The 17415-nt window shown below is 35.5% G+C and overlaps 4 protein-coding genes across 5 annotated transcripts; 2 read left to right on the forward strand and 2 right to left on the reverse strand.

Moving 5' to 3' along the window:
* Nucleotides 1-20: 20 nt before the first annotated feature.
* LOC106105095 (CDK5 regulatory subunit-associated protein 1) lies at nucleotides 21-3864 on the reverse strand. The gene is made up of 7 exons (XM_013285322.1): nucleotides 3235-3864; nucleotides 2867-3017; nucleotides 2312-2526; nucleotides 1756-1886; nucleotides 1306-1462; nucleotides 990-1117; nucleotides 21-782 (listed from the first exon to the last, which is right to left on the reverse strand). The coding sequence occupies exons 1-7, from the start codon at nucleotides 3770-3772 to the stop codon at nucleotides 393-395; spliced, it is 1710 nt and encodes a 569-aa protein (XP_013140776.1). The 5' UTR covers nucleotides 3773-3864; the 3' UTR covers nucleotides 21-392.
* Nucleotides 3865-4134: 270 nt separating this feature from the next.
* LOC106105102 (PEST proteolytic signal-containing nuclear protein-like) lies at nucleotides 4135-5901 on the forward strand. The gene is made up of 4 exons (XM_013285330.1): nucleotides 4135-4315; nucleotides 4442-4585; nucleotides 4884-5139; nucleotides 5515-5901. The coding sequence occupies exons 1-4, from the start codon at nucleotides 4294-4296 to the stop codon at nucleotides 5678-5680; spliced, it is 588 nt and encodes a 195-aa protein (XP_013140784.1). The 5' UTR covers nucleotides 4135-4293; the 3' UTR covers nucleotides 5681-5901.
* A 1390-nt stretch (nucleotides 5902-7291) lies between these two features.
* On the reverse strand, nucleotides 7292-8466 carry LOC106105097 (40S ribosomal protein S26). The gene is made up of 3 exons (XM_013285325.1): nucleotides 8360-8466; nucleotides 7994-8171; nucleotides 7292-7490 (listed from the first exon to the last, which is right to left on the reverse strand). The coding sequence occupies exons 1-3, from the start codon at nucleotides 8360-8362 to the stop codon at nucleotides 7324-7326; spliced, it is 348 nt and encodes a 115-aa protein (XP_013140779.1). The 5' UTR covers nucleotides 8363-8466; the 3' UTR covers nucleotides 7292-7323.
* Nucleotides 8467-8734: 268 nt separating this feature from the next.
* LOC106105256 lies at nucleotides 8735-17415 on the forward strand. Of its 2 annotated transcripts, XR_001225722.1 has the most exons (9): nucleotides 8735-9202; nucleotides 11449-11623; nucleotides 11988-12139; nucleotides 12669-12851; nucleotides 13911-14154; nucleotides 15007-15131; nucleotides 15547-15721; nucleotides 16273-16608; nucleotides 16660-17415. XR_001225722.1 is itself a non-coding variant. In XM_013285540.1 (8 exons), exons 1-8 carry the CDS (start codon nucleotides 9022-9024, stop codon nucleotides 16547-16549), a joined length of 1512 nt encoding a protein of 503 aa, XP_013140994.1. In that variant the 5' UTR covers nucleotides 8735-9021; the 3' UTR covers nucleotides 16550-17415. The 2 variants fall into 2 exon arrangements, 1 of the variants encoding a protein (XP_013140994.1); XM_013285540.1 differs by having other exon boundaries at nucleotides 16273-17415.

Consider the following 17415-nt stretch of genomic DNA (forward strand, 5'->3'; position numbering starts at 1 on the left):
AATAAAAAACCGTATTTGAAAAAAACATTTATTTTTGCTTAATAATACTAAACTTAACTATAAAACATAAGTATATAATTACAATTTCATGAAAATTACTTTAGAAATCGGATTATTCCCAACCGTCGCCCCAATCTGTCCCCACGGGGACAGATGGGAATAAAATAATTCATCCGTCCCACCTTTTACTCCCTCTATCACCAATAAGGTGACAGATGGATCCGTTAAGAAATAAAATAAGTTCCAACCGTCCCCTCGTCGCAAAACGTGGGACGGATGAAACTTTTTATTTTTATCCGTCCCCACGTGGGATGAAGATTGGGAATAATCTTAGAAATCTAATTTTCTTCTAGTGCTTAAATGAACTGTCAAATTGAATGACTTGTTTTACTCTATGGTCTTGAACTTCGTTCACTCCAACTCATTTCTTTATAAAAGTCTCGTATAGTAGTGTGATGTAGAGGAATTCCACTCATCACAGAAGACCTGGCCGAGGTTATTTTCACCGCAACATAATCTCCAGGTTTTACTAATCGTTTTCCGCCATCTTCTGATAAAATATCCGTTTGATCAAAAACAACTTTGATATAAAATTCATTTCTACCCATCATTTGGCCAGTTTTTTTCAATCTACCCTCAACTAGTACTAGATGTACTTTCCCAATTTCAGCTTCGTTTAATATCTGACATTTCCTTCTGTAAATTTCTAGCATTCTATTATGACGGTCTTTCTTCACTTCCTCCGGTACATCGTCTTTGTAACGACGATATGCTGCGGTTTTCTACGTAAAACAACATTTAAAACATTTTATTATAAATAAATCTACATGGGCACATCTAAACATTTTGCTTCTGATTTCAAATTAATACAAGAAACTCGTAATATTAACCATATTAACAAATGGTCCTTCGAGCAGGATTTTACAATTTTCAAGTCTTAAAAATGTAAATAAAATTAATGGTAACAAATTTAACTAATATAAACTCACCTCTCGCATACTATATGGAAATAAAAATGCTATATTATAATCAACTATTTCCATTAATGACAATGTTTCTTGAAATTCTAACTCCGTCTCGCCGCAGAAGCCACATATCATATCCGTTGATAATCCAACTGGAAAAGTTTATAAAACTAAGATCTAATTACGATTCATAATGTAATTTTTTTTACATGGTATTAAATATTCTTTGTTCATTTCAATGGGAAATTGAATATTAGAGATGTTCTAATCAAAGAAATGCATAGGACAATAATCAAATAAGGTAAGAAAACTGTGGGTAGGTCAAATATTATACACTCACCACCTGGTATCTTCTCTTTAACGGTCTTTACAAGTTCCAAATAGGCCTCCCTTGTGTATCCTCGCCTCATCCTCTCCAGCACGGAGCTGGAGCCGCTCTGCGCAGGCAGGTGCAGCAGTTTGCAGATGTTAGGCCTCTCTGATATCACATCTAATACCTAGACCATAAAGACCTAATTACATCGCTTTTAACTTAACACTGGTAGACGCCAACAAATGTCAAATAGGTGCAATGTAAAGTGGGAGCAATTCCATGTACACTCTAAATGAATGATGGAGGATTTTAGTCCCTTTCCCCTTCACCATTCTGTACTAATATAAAAAAGAATCACACATTTGTTATATAGGATGTCCGCAATCACAAAATATTTTTAAATAGTTATTTTTATAATAAAAAGCCCTACACTTAGTCTTACTTGTATTAAAAAGTATGTCATTTTGAAATACAAACCTCATCAGGGAAATCTTTAGGATGTGCGGCAGTGAACCTTATTCTCATTTCGGGATCAATAGCAGACACCTTGTCTAATAGATCTGCAAATCTTAGGCCACCTTTCTTACTCTTGTATACTGTTTTGAAGCCTGTATAAAGGTAATTATTGTTTGTATAATTTTTATTTTAGCATACTAGCTTTCACCAACAACTCTGTCCGCGTTGAATTAAAAAAAAACTAGTAGCTAATGTGTTCTTTCAGACTGCACTCTACATCTATGCCAACTTTCATTTAAATCCATTGAAACATTTAGGCCACAAACTCTCAAACATCCATTTAACCTTTCACATTATATTAGTAAACAGTATGATAGATTTTATTAAAAAAATCTATATGTATATTACAGAGAGGAAAAATTTGTATTATTGCTTGTAATTAAGAAACACAGAAACAACTGGGTTGATTTTAAAAAATCTCTTACTATTAGGAAGCTAATTTATCACTGAGTCACATAGACAAAATTAGTAGATTTCTTAACTCCATAGACAAAGTCGGGATAAATCTATAGTTTACCTTTAGCTAACTGTGTGGCCGCTGGTTCAGACTGTTGAGTAATATCTCTATAACTGTTAACATTCTGCCCCAACAAGGTGACCTCTTTCACACCTCTTCCCGACAAATGTCTGACTTCTTCTAGAAGAGAAGTAACTGGTCTTGATCTCTCTCGACCTCTTGTGAATGGCACTATGCAGTAAGTACACATGTTGTCGCAACCACGCATTATTGAACTGAAAACAGATTAACACTCAGAGTTAGACACTAAGGGTGTTCCTTACATTATTATAGGCCTATGCCACTGTTTCCTACACCACTAGCTTTGTGGCCAATTATCTGCATAGTCCTTTTCGCTTAATTTGTATAATTACACTTATGCTACATTAACAATTAAGAAATTGTAGCTTAATTTTAAGACTTTTTACTGTAAGATTTCTTCTCCTAAAATCTCTGAGTAATTAGGAGTTCTGGATCTTTTAAAGACTACAACATTATCAGTTGCCTATCTTCTAGATACAATTAAGGCAAATCATAATTGTTTTACCCAACCTTTAATATCCAGGTAAAACTTACACAAATGCAGAGACATTATTCTGGTTCAAGCTGACTGGCATAATATCAGCATATGTCTCATCCAGTGAAAGCAATACATTGACAGCTGTCTGCCCACTCTCCGTCAGCGCCAGTAGCCTTGGCAAGTCTCGGTAACTGTCAGGTCCAGCCACTGGTAACAAAATTAAAATATACACCTACTAGGCCTTATCCAATTCACAGGGTCACAAGCTTTTGTAAACCTTATTGGCTTGATTTTTACAGCTGCTGTATCCCTGTTGGCAACCCTACTATTAATTTATTTTTGAGTCTAAAGTATTTTTAACTAACAATAATTATAATGCTAATTACATCAAATAAAAGCTGAAATTAATCTTTGAAAAAATTACCAACATCTACAGCTTTTTCCTTTTCGATTAACTTCTCCTTCAATCGCTCCGCCATACAGCCTAATATACCGATTTTTACTGGTTTTTTGTTATGTTTCGAAATCGCACGTCGCCTTTTGAATCCACGCAAATGATCTAAGCGATGCCAAATCTTGCTTTCAGCGCCTTCTCTAATTGCGCACGTCATAACGAGGAATATATCGGCTTCCTCCTCTAACTCCGTCTTCTGGAATCCACTCTTCTTCAAAATAGACCACACAATTTCAGTATCGTTAAGGTTCATCTGACAACCATATACATCGAAGAAAACTTTTCTCGTCTCTGTTTTATGAATATTTGATAAGTAAGGTATTTCTGGAGGATCTAAATCTGTGGGTTCCTTAATTCCGGAGGAAGCTAGAATAAAATCTTTTAAATCAGGCCCTTTTTTCAACTTTTCTTTCAAGTCAAGACGAGTTTTGTTAGAGTTACATCTGCACAGGTAAGACGGATAAAGATACTGTTTTGTTAGAAGTGTAGACCATCGGAGAGAAAACATATTGCTGAAGTTGACTTTAATCTTTCTTTATTTAAATAATTGCATAAATTAACCAAAAAAGAACTATTATTAGTAAAACCTAACCTATAATCTTTTTGAAATAAAGTTAATGTTTTATTTCAAATCAGCTGTCCAGCTGTCAAAGACACAGACATCGATTGATCAAAATAATGGATATTATTTGATAAGTTTACTAATTTATGATTGCTCAGTGTATTAAAGTGGTAACAGATTATTTTAATAAAAATGAAAAGCTAAAGTGAAACTAAAATAAAAAATTCAACTTTAAACATTAAACAATAAGTGCGCAAGATGTCATCGTCTTAAGACTTTTTTTTTTTAATTAAAATAAATCAAACATGGCGATGACATTTGTTTGACGTTTGAGTTTTGGATTGACTTTTCAACTTCTTTCCAATTTCGTGTAAAACGCAGTTCTTATATATCTTAGATAAAGAAATGTTTACTTAGGCCAGTTTATTACCAAATAAAACGAGGACAGTTAATATATAAAGAACAAAATGAGCGATCGCATCTACAAAGGTATTCGAATGTATTTCGTAAGGCCCCCTTAAATTATTCCAAAAGAGGAAAAAAACTTATTCACTAGATGTTATTACTAAAATGCATATATTTTATTTATCTTTGCCAGTGTTTTCGCATTGGCAGGGTCAACTCGATCCGCGCGTGATGATTCTAGAGCGGGCAGGGAGAGGCGGCGGTCGAGGTCTCGGTCTCGATCTCCGAAGCGGAGGTCACCGCACACCGGGCGTTGGGATGCAAGAGAAGATTCTAGAAGTCGGGAACATAGAGGTAAGAGACAACGGGAGACTACTTACAATCATCTCACAAGTTATAATTGCATTTGAATGCTTTTATCTTAATGTTATATACGAAATAATACACTTATAATTTGTAGCTTGTATTCTGTCTGAATTTAAAGCAATACAATACATGCTACTTTTAAACATTAAAGTTATGTTTGCTGTTGTGATTGGAAAAGAATTTGAGATGTCCTGACAACTAAATAAACATTATTAACTCTAAAGTAAATTTAACATACAATATCAAAGTCGCATCTCAATCAATCAATCATCTCGTTCAATTTTAGATAAACAAAGTACTGTAGACAAATGGGAGGAATCTGATGAAGAAGTGCCAGCACCGCCACCACCTCCACGCATCAGTAAGATTTCTATTGGCTTCACCAAACCTAAAGCACCCATTAAGATGACACTGGGAATGTCATCTAAGGCTCCTGGTAATGCAAAGCCTTCAGTTGCATCAGTGTTCAATGCTGATGATGATGATGAGGAACCTGAAGAGATGCCGGCGGAGGCCCGCATGAGGATGAGAAATATCGGAAGGTAATTTATACTTGTTTTAAGATTTATGTGATTACTATTAAGTTATAAATGGGTGTTGAACATCAATTTTACTTTATAATAAATAAATTTTGTCCACATTTGTATGCTTGGAATTTTAAAAAACCTTGAATATAGTAATTGTAGCTTTCTAATTTATTTTTTTAAAATTGGTGCAGTAATTTTAGAGTTTATTACTTACAAACAATAATACCAATCTTTCCTATGTAATATTACTATAATTAGATGGAGATATCTTAACTAAGGAAAGGATCCAGTCAAACAACTCATATTTCATCATTCATTCATTCATTTATAATTTTTTTGTATTATAGACATTGTAAAGATTGTTAAAATAGTTTGTCTTATTTAATGCAGGGAGACACCAACATCAGCAGGACCCAATTCCTTCGGCAAAACTAAGCAAGGTTTCTGTGACGCTAAGAAGGTGTTTGAAAAGAATCTGAAGCATGCTCTAGAATCTGTGGACAAACCGACCATGGCCAAGCTGCCACAGACTATATACAAAATTAAAGGTCCATAATCAATGTTTGTAGACTGTTGGTCTTGTCTTGTAGAATTTTATCTATACTTGATAATGTTTTTAAAAGTGTAATATAGATTTTAGGTAATATTTTCAAATACCACACTCTTCAGCATCTAATAATTCAGTTTAAAGTAGTTTTTTTTCTGACAACTTTAATGGCAACATTTAAAAACTTTTTAATGAACTGAAAAATGAAATTTTTGTAAGTAGTATTCATTCAATGCAAAAACCTAAAATTTGTATTTTTTCATTTCAATATATTAATTTAGTTTTTATTATGCTATCGTATTTTCGAAAATTTGGTTTTTACAGCATTTTATTGGGTGCCATCTTAACTAATATGAATTCTAATGCAATTTGAATTAAATTTTTCTTATCTACATATCATATATAACAAGCTGTAGGTACATTTTTTTTAAATTGTAGTTTTCGAAATAAATTTATAATTTCATGAAAATCTTTCAATTTGCACATAAAGTTCTGATGCACTTTCTAAATGCAAAAAGTAACAATTAAGTTATAAGAGATATTATGTACTTTATATGTTAAAATGTTCAAGACACACACACTTTTAGGTTCAATTGTACAGTTAAATATGTAGGTAAAATTTGTTTACACTTTTTAACTGTCCAGTTTAAAATTAATGCATAACTTACTCTGAAATTTAAAAATTTCCGCAATAGTAAATTCACGCATTTTGACCCACAATAGTGGGATACACGAAATCCCATACATTTAATGTACTATGTGAATACTGAGCATCTGGAAAACTTTTGTGTACTATATTACTTTAATATATTTTTTACTAAAGATATGTATTGGCAATGTTTTTTAGTTGTAAGCGGGAATGTCAGTAGGTAGTCCTTGCCTTACTTGTAATATGCTAGCTAGAATAAAAATATAATAAAAAACGTTGTTTTTATTTTAATTATAAGTTTAATTTGCTGTTTTCCATTTCAATGGGAAGATTTTCTATTAGCATATCTGTTAAATAACAGATTTATTGAAGTTTGACAGTTTCTATATATCAAGAGTACAGTGGATAGGTTGGAAGGCTGTTTTTGCTTCATCCTAAATTTAAAGTGTTTTTTAACGTTATTAACTACCATCCTTATTATTAGACTAGCGTTGGCCCGCGACTTTGTCCGCTGGCATCAAAATGTAAGTAACCTGTGTTCTTCCAGATTTTCTTACATGTCCTATACATTATGCTATACATCAAGAATACAATCTTTTAGGCTATAAACTCTAGCTAACATCCATCTACACTTTTACATTTATATTAATAGGTTTATTCCTCACTTCCACTATCAATCTAAGAGCAGCGCCTAAATGGCGAAAATCAAGTAGGTATGAATTACCAGTTTTTCCCTGTCCAGACATACAGTTTTGAGAGATTCAGGTCAAAATATTATCATGTAAATTGCCATTCAACGTTTTCTGTTTATATTGTCTCTAAAATTAAACATTGGACTTAAAAAACTTAATTTAAATTACAAAAGTTTGGATGGATAGATGTTACTACATATTTCCACTCATTCAATCTCACTGAAAGTCACAGATGTACATTCTAGAAGTCCATATAGACTATAAAATAAAACAACAATGTAACTTTTTATATTTTTATTAATTAAAGTAAATCACTTTCTCTGCACATTCTGTGGGCGCTGCATATCCCTGGGGAAGGTGCTCTTGGGCGGTGTACGGATACGCCTGTCCTTCTTGGATCTGTTACGCACAACTTTACTGTGGATAGCGCATGACACGCAGTAATGCAACTTGGCGTACAGCTTGGGGAGCTGGAATGCTGCAGAAATATAAAAAATTATTAACTAACATTATATCATATATCTTGACAGCAACACAATTTTATGGTTGAACTTGATTTTACTATATTTGTTCTTGTTAATTGAATAATTATATAGAATATATATAATATATATATAGAATATAGAATAAATAATTATAAAGAATATTATAATAATCACTAATATTTACAAGTCCTGTAAAATTCAGAATAAGGAATGGTTAAAGGATTTTAGCGTTAATTAGAAGTAATCTTTAATGTAGGCTTCTATCAAAAACCCTTGCAAAAACATTGTTGTCATTTCTCTTCCAATGGGAGTGAGAGAGATATCAATATGTTGTGTTACACGTGTTTCAGCAGTGGAAATCCACGGTCAAATAGGCTTGTTATGGATAAACAGCCAGAATAAACCTTATTCTAACCCGTATCATTTCTTCTGACAGGTACACTAGTCTTAACTCATTTTTAATACTAAATTACTTATAATGTGTTGTTATACTCACAAGTATAAACGGAGGCTTCATTGATATCTCTGACGGCAGCCGCCTCAACAATGTTCCTGATCACGAATTTCTTGATGGCTTTGTCTTTGGGCACGCATCGCGCGCAGTTTGTGCACCTTACGGCCTTAACGTGGCCACGGCCGTGCTTGGCGCGTCCTCCATTGCGGCGTTTGCGAGTCTGTAACCAGAATTTTACTTTGAAGCCACATGTTCGGGTTGTGCCGCCATGACAAACTAACACCTATCTATCATCAAAAGCCATAACAAGATTACAGGTTTTTACATTAACACTATGTATGTTATGATAACAGTTTACAATCACTTTAAAATGGTTTAATGCTTTATTTTTAATAAAATGTTACGCACCATATTTCTAACCTCCTTCACTGTAAACGAAGAACGACGGAAAAGAAACTAAGACCATAGACAATTGTGAATGAAAAGTTGAATGATAGTTCATTTCCGATTTCTCGATTTAGTAATCTGTGGTTTTTCCGTCAAGAAAAAAGTAAAACAGGGTTAATTAAACAGCTCCGTTACTGGAAAACTCGTATTTTCTCGTTTATACAAAGCACATAGACCTGGAAATTCAAGTTTTGTTTTGTCCCTGTCTGGTGTTAAACAACTCAATGCAATACAAAAAATAACCTCTTGTCTATGCTAATTCTGTCATTCATTCCTTTCATTTTTGTATCTGTGTTTTAGCCAACTCTAAATTTTTTGTTGTCTGTGCTCTGTGCGAAAAAAGTTCTTATTCTTTCTTACATTTCATACATTCAGTTCAATCGTTGTTTGTGTAATATTATTTTTGTTATAATTATAATAGTTTAAAGTTTTAAAATTTTCTTTGTGTTCCACCAAATATAGGGTTTGATGTTACCACTTAGCAACGAACAAACACATGTTTACATCGTCATCAAGTGATTGTTCAAGAACTGTGGCTATATATTTTATCATAATTTAAGTGGTATACATTTCTCGGAATTACAATGTTGCGTAGATAGATTTGGTTGTGTACCGCGTGTGAAATGTCACAACATGGATACCCTGAGAGACTGTCCAATAGATCGAAAGGTTTCCAAGAGGATGGTCCAAGTCAGCCCACTATGGAGGTATTGGTGGAGACCCTTACGGGTACGGCTTTCGAAATGACAGTATCTCCTTCTGATACTATATTTGCTATTAAATCGAAGATATTTCGGGTGGAAGGTAAGCTGCACCTTCATCTATTACACAACTTTTTTATTTCTTTTCTTTTTAAAGTGCCTTAACATTGAACTTTGGAAGACGTCAATTGGTTTAGCCAAATCCTTAATTGATCCCTGGTAATTGGTGACTGTTGCCCAAATATTACTGATCTCAACAAGATAACAATATGACTCACTTGTATAATAAATATGTCCTACAAAATGTCAAACATGTATACTAAAGTTACACTTATTGGATTAGTTTTTTTGTATACAATTTTTTTTCCTTAAACTTATATAAGTTATAAATACATTACAATCAATGTTATAAGTTAGCTGTTTTATAAGTGATGTTCACTTTATTAAGGAATGTGTACAAAGTCCATACATTTTTTATCTAAAAAACTTTTCAACTTTGTTGTAGGACATTAGGACAACTTATTTTTACCTCTATCTACCCCTTTAGAGTACATAAAAAGATACCTCTTTAATCTAAATATAACTTACACTACTTAAATATTACTTACTGTGTTTTACCAGTGGAAACTTATGGTGTAACATGAATTTATATATAAAAATTGTTTAAAATCTTCTAAATCCTGATATACTACCCTCAGTGATGTGAGGTCATAAATTTTACATTATATCAGGGTCATCATTCAGTTCTAAGGCATCTGAGAGGATTAACTGCATCCAATTACTGCTCACATTCTTAACATAATATTAGGTAACAAATAAAATAAAACCATGTTAAAAATAGTCAGTCTGAGATATATAAAAACCCCTTATTTTGGAATGCAACAACTTTTAGTTTAATGTGTGTAACATTAGAAATATTGAAGTGGTCTCCAGTCCAAGGTGTTTGCTTAAAAAGCCTATGTATTCTTCTACAACTGTGCCAAATTTCATTCAGATCCATTGACCCATTCCAGAGACACTCTAAAAAACATCTATCCACACATCTAAAGTTTTGCATTTATATTAGTAAGATATAACTATCCATAACATATACTGTGTTAGTATGGTTTGGGCATGTTATGAGGAGGGATGAATCATGTGTATCAAGACAAATAATAATGAGTGTGGATTTACAGTAGAGGTAGGCCTAGAAAGAGATGGATGGATTGTGTGAAAGGTGTGTGATCAAGAAGGGAGTGATGACAGAAGATAAACCTGGAGAACTTAATCCTGGTATGTAGACCTTAGAACTTAGAATAGAGTAGGATAAAGATGGAAAGATGGTTAAGGTATGCCAAGTACTCATTGTCACAAGAACTGTTGTCTCTATTTGTTGAAGGTAAATGAAAGGGATGAAATTTTTTTTTAGATTGTAAAAATGTGTTTAAGAACTTGTTTTCCAAGTTAAACTCACAGTGAAACAATGTGATAAAGTACCAAATAATTGTTTTTTTTTTTATTAAGTTTTGTGTCACCTTTCCTTTTATTTTGTTTTGATACATATTTCTCTTAGTGAGTCATAGTTAAATATATGTTCAATGCTTGTGATGTTATATAAATACCTACATTTATGGTTAAGAATGTTTGTACAATATAATCATTTGTTTGATTGCTTACAAGGACGGTAAACAATGGAATTAAATGACATTTAAAAAATATCACATATGTTTAACTTGATCTAGATAAAAATGAACCAGTTTTTGTTTTATACATGGAATTATACATAAATGTTACTTCTATGGAATACATGCCTCAAACTCCTTAGAATCTTAATATAGAGAAAATATGTATAATAATAAAAAAAAAAATTATTCATTTAAAATTTAGTATTGGAGACCTAGAATAACTATAGACTGCCCTCATTTAATGCGGCATTTTTAGATCTTGCTATGCTTGCATTTAAAAAATGATGCAATTCCCGATTAGCCAATCTTTTGTGTATTTTTATATGTGATGTGGCAGGTGTTTTCTCCTGGCCTTGCGCCAGCCTTGTGATTCATTGTCACACTGTTACAACACTTGTGTTTATATCTATGCCAAGTATTGCCTATTTCCTGTTTTACTATACTTGTATACTAAAGAATGATTGTTATTTTATTGTGTGTTGTAAAACAAAACAGGTATGTTGTTAAATACTAGATTTCCTGTCGCCTCTGATTATTAAAGGTCTGTAATTAAAAACAATATAACTGTAAATATAGATATCAAAGCAGTGGTTGCATCGCTGATTTGGGGAATACTGGCTACTTGCCTGTTTGTCATATTATGGTATAAAAAATTTGACTTATTTTTTTTTAATGATGTTTCCAGGTATCCCAGTATCCCAGCAGCATTTAGTATACAACTTACGGGAGTTGGCTGATGGCGCATCGCTACGTGACCATGGCGTGGCAGCGGGCGCACGCCTTCGTCTCGTGCTGGCACTCCGCGGCGGTCCCGTCACCACGCGCAGGCCTCCACCACCCGAGATACCTCCTCCTGATAGGTGAGTTTACTAAATATTACTTTAACAGTGGAACTGGGCCTAAAAATACTTATTTCGAATCTTGCACACTCTGTATTTTTTATACACATTAGTCAAACTAAAAGTTTGACTTTCAAGATATTTACAGTATGTTTTATTGTACTTGAAGTGTGGGCATTAATGTGACACTTCATCATCATCACCAGCTCACTATAAATCTCCACTGAGGGGTTCGGAGTACTCTAAGTTAGGGTGACATGGCTATGTCATGCTGCACAGAAGGTTGGTTGACTTCACACATATATTTGAATTCACTGATATGTGCAGGTTGCATTTTGATGTTTCCCTTCACTGCTACCACTTCTGTATTTTTATAATGTTACAGAGACGACTTAGAGTGGAGCAGCGAGGGTGGTAGTGGTGGTGGTGGGGAGTGCAAGGTGGCCGTGCTGGTGTTCCGCGACGGTGAGCGCGTCAACATGGTGCGCATGCGCGAGAACAGGGACGGTACATTCTCTCCGCTGGACCATGCTAAATGTGAGCATTGTTATACTATTAACATACGGGAAAAGTACGAGTCAAATGATATGTTATAACCTAGAAAAAGTTGACCGGTATAGTCTACAGTCATTATCGGTTGAGTAAAAAATAAAGAAAAAAAACTTCCAGCAACTACAAATAAGTTTTTTATTTCTAATGGTTTTTACAATTTTTTATCGTATCTTGACGGAAACGCTTAACTTTGATGTAAATAGGGTCAATTGCTTAACTAATCAATTTAACGACGACATTAAATTACATTTCATCTACACCAGATTATAAAGGGGAATAATTTGTATTTATGTATTTTTGTATGTATTGGAATAACTCAAAAACAACAGATTTCGAAAATTCTTGCACCATTAAAAAGTTACATTACCACTGAGTAACATAGACTATGTTTTCACTATTTACCTAATTTGACGCAGGCGAAGTCGCGAACAACAGCTAGTTGTGAAATAAACAGCGTTAGTTTTTGTTACGCATCGAAACGACTATCTCCATCTTTGTTTAACTTTGCGTTCAGATTCGTCGTCCCTGTCGCACCTGGTGGAGCACGAGGACGACGAGTGCGCGGGCGGTGGCGGGGGCGGGGGCGCGGGCGCGGGCGCGCTGCCGGAGAACGCGGTCACTATGGGCAAGATGCTGGACCTGCGCCGCCGCATGGAGTCCCTCTCCCTGCACAGGAGACGCGCTCCCCACAGACCAGGTTATTACGTCATAATACACAGCCTTTTATTCTGAAATTAGCGTCATAAATGGTGATTACGTCATAACTTCATATAATATCGTTCATGGTTCAATTTGATACGGTAAAATTGACATTGTAATAAATTATTTTTATTATTTACATTCACATCCGTCACCTCGCTCTGTCCCCACGTGGAAACAGATTAGAATTAAACGTATCATACATACTACCTTTTGCGACGGTGGGAAGGTTGGAACTTATTTTATTTCTTAATGGTTCTATCTGTCAGCTTATTGGTGATAGTGGGTGTAAAAGGTGGGACGGGTGAAACTATTTTCTCGTCTGTCCCCCTGTGGGGGACACAACGGGGAGACGGTTGGGAATAATCCCAATATTTGACCGCTCAAATGACAACAAAACCTCTTGCCTTTGGCAGATAATTTAAGTAATCAATGCCATTTTTCTTGTTGTTATTGGCTTGCAGTTTTTGTCTCTTTCTCCCAGAGCTTTTATTTCCAATTTACTCACCTTCTAAGTTAAATAGCGTGACAATATATATCCTAAACCTTGTCGAAAGGGTAAGGCTTTTTATTAAAAAAAAGAATTATTAAAAAATATACTATGATTACTTACATCATGTATAACAAGTGCGTGTGTTTTATATAGATAGGTAGAATCAAACACTTGTGGTACAAAATAATGTCTCTTCTATCTATACTTATCTACTGTCACACACTTCTTTGTTGCCTAAGATGTAAGCAATTATGGCATATTTTTAAATAATTCTTTTTTTAATGAAAAACCCTACACTTACATCACGCTTCAGGCTATATATTTTTACGCCCTAAAACTTAGGGGTAAATATTTTGGAAAAAAAACCCTAATGTGGGAAAGAAACAAGTAAAGTTGCCATGGTTTGTCAGCGTCATGTCATTTTGACATTTGCATTGGATAATTTGACACATATAAACAATAAAATAAAATTTTCATAGTTTTATGCGGATGAAGTCGCAGGGGAACAGCTAGTATACAATAATATTTAAGTTAATAGAAATAATTCATATTTTTTACTTTTAGGTGATCAAGTAGATATCCAGAAGACGAGAAGCGAGGAGACGCTCTCCGTGCCCAGTCTGCTGGAGGACGGCTACGAGTGCTACAAGCGCTACGACTGCGACTGCGCCTGCGCCTACGACCGCGCCTACGACCGCTACACGCTGCTGCCGCCGATACGAGCGCGCGCGCACTCCAACCACTCGCTCGCGGACACGCTCACGGACACGCTCGCAGACACACTCGCGGACACGCTCGATACAGACAGGTTAGTGATACTCTGTGGTGAATTCGCAATTTGTTTTGTCAATGATACTCTGTGGTTATTCGAAGTTTGCTCTGTCAAAGGTTATGTAATATTGCAGACATGCTCGACAAACACAGGTCCTTGATACTCTGTGGTGAAATCGAAGTTTGCTCTGTCAAAGATTATGTAATATTTGCAAACATGATCGACAAAGACAGGTCATTAATACTCTGTGGTAAATTCGCAGTTTGTTCCGTCAAAGATTTGTATTTTTGTATGTATTGAAACTCAAAAACTACTAGGGCCGATTTAGAAAATTCTTTTAACGTTAGAAAGGTAATTTATCAGCGAGTAACATAGGCTTTTTTTGTTATTTTTTTATTTTCATGCGGGCAAAGTCGCGAGCAATACCTTCAGTTTCTTATAAAGAAAAGACGCGTAACAGGTGTACAAGTATTTTGTGACTTTTTCATATTGAAATATTTGTTGATGTGGTTTTTTAAGTTAGTTTTGGTTAGACCGGGCAGATTGACTAAAACAAATCATTAATGCTCACTTTTTTTTTTTAATTGCAAAAACCAGCGCTTGACCACTATCCCACCTAGACCAAGGTGAAGATGTGGTCGAAGGATGGTACGCGCTAGTCACTTATGTCGAATATGAGTTTATATTTAAAATAAGGTTATATTCAAATTTATCTTTTTATATAAATGCAGAAGTTTGTTACTTTTCTCTGCAAATTAACTTAACAGATCCCAATGAAAGTCACAGATGTAGAAGATATCTTGAAACATAACTTTGATATTTTAATTTCTCCCAAACTAAGACGCGGGTAAAAGATAACATCTTGTAATTTCTAAATGATCATTTCAGGTTCAAGTTACCGGAGACGTTGGCGGGGTCCATCCTGGTGAAGGGGCGTGAGAGCGAGGAGGGCGTGGTGCGGGAGTGCGCCGCCCCCACGCCCGCCCTCGCACCCCTACCCGCGTCTAAATACGGTATTAATTTTTATTTATAATTTGTAAACCGTTAGGTCCCATTGAAAACGCCCGAAACAGTCATTTTAAAAATTAATCGAATTCGTTGAAAATGAGAAATTATTTCTATACTGGCCGACGATATCATATATTGTCTTTGAATTTTGTATAGTTTTAAATTAATAATACAAGTTTACCTGGTTTCAATAAGCGTGTTATCAGTTTTACTAAGCTATATAATGTTATTACCGTGCTGTAGAATTGGCGCAACTCTAGATTATCGTCATAAACGTCACGTCCCTAGCTGACAGCTGTCAATGTCACTAGAAGTTTGGATAGATTGGCGCGCAACCTGGGTCTGGCGAGAAGTGTTGCTCTGAGTTTACAGCGACAGTATCAATTAAATACGTATATTATAATATTGATGTGTGTACAGGTGCGTTAGTGGGCGGTGCGGGGTGTGGCGGTGGGGGCGGCGCGGGCGCAGTGGGCGGGGCGGGGGCGTGGCGGCGCGGCTACGGCTCCAGCTCGCAGCTGACGTGCGGCGCGCACCGCCCGCCCGCGCCGCTCTCCGCCTCCACCTCCGACCTCGAGACACTCACACGGAACAGGTATTATAACACTATTAATATCCGCTAATGCGAATGTCTATGGGCTAACTTCGCCATTTTGGCGAATTCAAGTGTTTTGTTTCTTCTAACACACCGAACAAAAGTAGACTGTGTCTTTCCAAACTGTCCTCTACGTCAATGCCAAATTTCATCAAGGTCTGTTCGGCCGTTTAGGCTACAAACTCTAACAAATATTTACCCCTTCATCTAATTTTCGCATTTATAATATTAACAAGACTAGTTAGGTACTATTGTTATTTTGTTTTTAGTTTTAGTCAATTATTAGACATATTATTCTTGCGTTCATCAGCTTCCCTTCAGCTTTTAGTTACAGGGTCATTGAAATCTGCTTAGCCGTACCAGAGATAACCTGATAGACAATTTAAAAAAAATATATAAGTATTTTTGCATGTAACATTACATAATAATGTGTTCACACGGTGTGTATATGCAAATAAATAATACAATGCAAGCAGAATCCTTACTTGTGCTTAAAAATCAACGTTTTTAACTATAACTGTATATTTAAAATATTGACATTATTTTTGCAGAATCCTGCCCGCATTGAGCCGGCACCGCAACCGCGAGCACTTACACCTGAGCGACGAGCGGCTGGAGCTGACGCCGCAGTGTCCGCAGCCGCAGCCGCAGCCGCAACCGCAGCCGCACAAGCTGCGGCGGCTGCGCTGCGGCGTCTGCCGGCGGCGGCTCGGCGCGGCCACGGAGCACCGCTGCCGCTGCGGAGGCGCCTACTGCGCGCCGCACCGCTACGCAGAGGTGCACGGCTGCAACTACGACTACAAGGCGCTCACGCCGCACCGCAACTGATGCAGCCACACTACGCCAACACCCACACTACGCCACAACCACATTACGCCAACAACCACATTACGCCAACAACCACATTACGCCAACAACCAAATTACGCCAACAACCACGTTACACGTCGGATACGTCCATTAAAGCTAAAAAATTTTACAAATGATATGACCTCACTGGCATCAGTTAATAACATGCCAGTTTGTCAGTCCAGTTTAAGTGCTGCTAATTGGCTATAAAGCAACATTTACAGCCTTACAAATAAATGCGGTATAAAATTAAACTTACTATAAGCAAATATTCCTAAGTTTACCTTTATACCTCGTTTACTTGTAAGGCGGTTAATGTCTAAGTGCGGTTATCATTTGAGTTGGCACATGGAATAAAAGAATACACTTTAATTCGACGTGCCAACTCAAATGCTGGTTATACAGTGTGTTTGTAATACTTTAATTAAATGTCTCGTTCTTTCTTTGTGAAGGAAAAGAGGTACGATTATTTTGTGGCATGTGTGCGGATTCACGGAAATATATACTGGTACAAAATCTGGCTCGCTCTATACAGTTTTTTATGTAAGGTGTTTTTATTTTATTAAATTTGTGTGATTTTTAATGGGATTTGAAAGGAAATGCGTTTTAAAGGGTTAAGTGTTGAAAAACCGATTAAAATTTTAATTAAATTAACGTTTTGGTGTATCGTTTTTTATTGTTTAGGAACATCCTGTGGGGGGTTTTTGTCAAAATAAATTCGAGCCAGTTTTTGTATCAGCAAATTTCCCGGGACTGACTTTTAATATGATTGAAATATACAAAATAAATTGAAATAATTGAATTTAAATTTCTTTCAAGTAAAAATGTTTTAAGGAATCAACAATT

Source organism: Papilio polytes, unplaced genomic scaffold, assembly GCF_000836215.1.
Source record: "Papilio polytes unplaced genomic scaffold, Ppol_1.0 DF823177.1, whole genome shotgun sequence".
In the NCBI taxonomy this organism is placed as follows: domain Eukaryota; kingdom Metazoa; phylum Arthropoda; class Insecta; order Lepidoptera; family Papilionidae; genus Papilio; species Papilio polytes.

Bases quoted from the DNA above. Each gene is read 5' to 3' on its own strand.
- LOC106105095 (XM_013285322.1), bottom strand. From the start codon at position 3,772: ATGTTTTCTCTCCGATGGTCTACACTTCTAACAAAACAGTATCTTTAT. The intron at 1,887-2,311 runs GTAAACTATAGA...ACCTTTATACAG, and splicing joins GGCCACACAGTTAGCTAAAG to GCTTCAAAACAGTATACAAG. The intron at 1,463-1,755 runs GTTTGTATTTCA...TTTATGGTCTAG, and splicing joins CTAAAGATTTCCCTGATGAG to GTATTAGATGTGATATCAGA.
- LOC106105102 (XM_013285330.1), top strand. From the start codon at position 4,294: ATGAGCGATCGCATCTACAAAG. The intron at 4,316-4,441 runs GTATTCGAATGT...TCGCATTGGCAG, and splicing joins GAGCGATCGCATCTACAAAG to GGTCAACTCGATCCGCGCGT. The intron at 4,586-4,883 runs GTAAGAGACAAC...GTTCAATTTTAG, and splicing joins TAGAAGTCGGGAACATAGAG to ATAAACAAAGTACTGTAGAC.
- LOC106105097 (XM_013285325.1), bottom strand. The intron at 7,491-7,993 runs GTGAGTATAACA...ATATTTCTGCAG, and splicing joins TGAAGCCTCCGTTTATACTT to CATTCCAGCTCCCCAAGCTG.
- LOC106105256 (XM_013285540.1), top strand. From the start codon at position 9,022: ATGTCACAACATGGATACCCTGAGAGACTGTCCAATAGATCGAAAGGT. The intron at 12,852-13,910 runs GTTATTACGTCA...TTTTACTTTTAG, and splicing joins ACGCGCTCCCCACAGACCAG to GTGATCAAGTAGATATCCAG. The intron at 15,722-16,272 runs GTATTATAACAC...TTATTTTTGCAG, and splicing joins GAGACACTCACACGGAACAG to AATCCTGCCCGCATTGAGCC.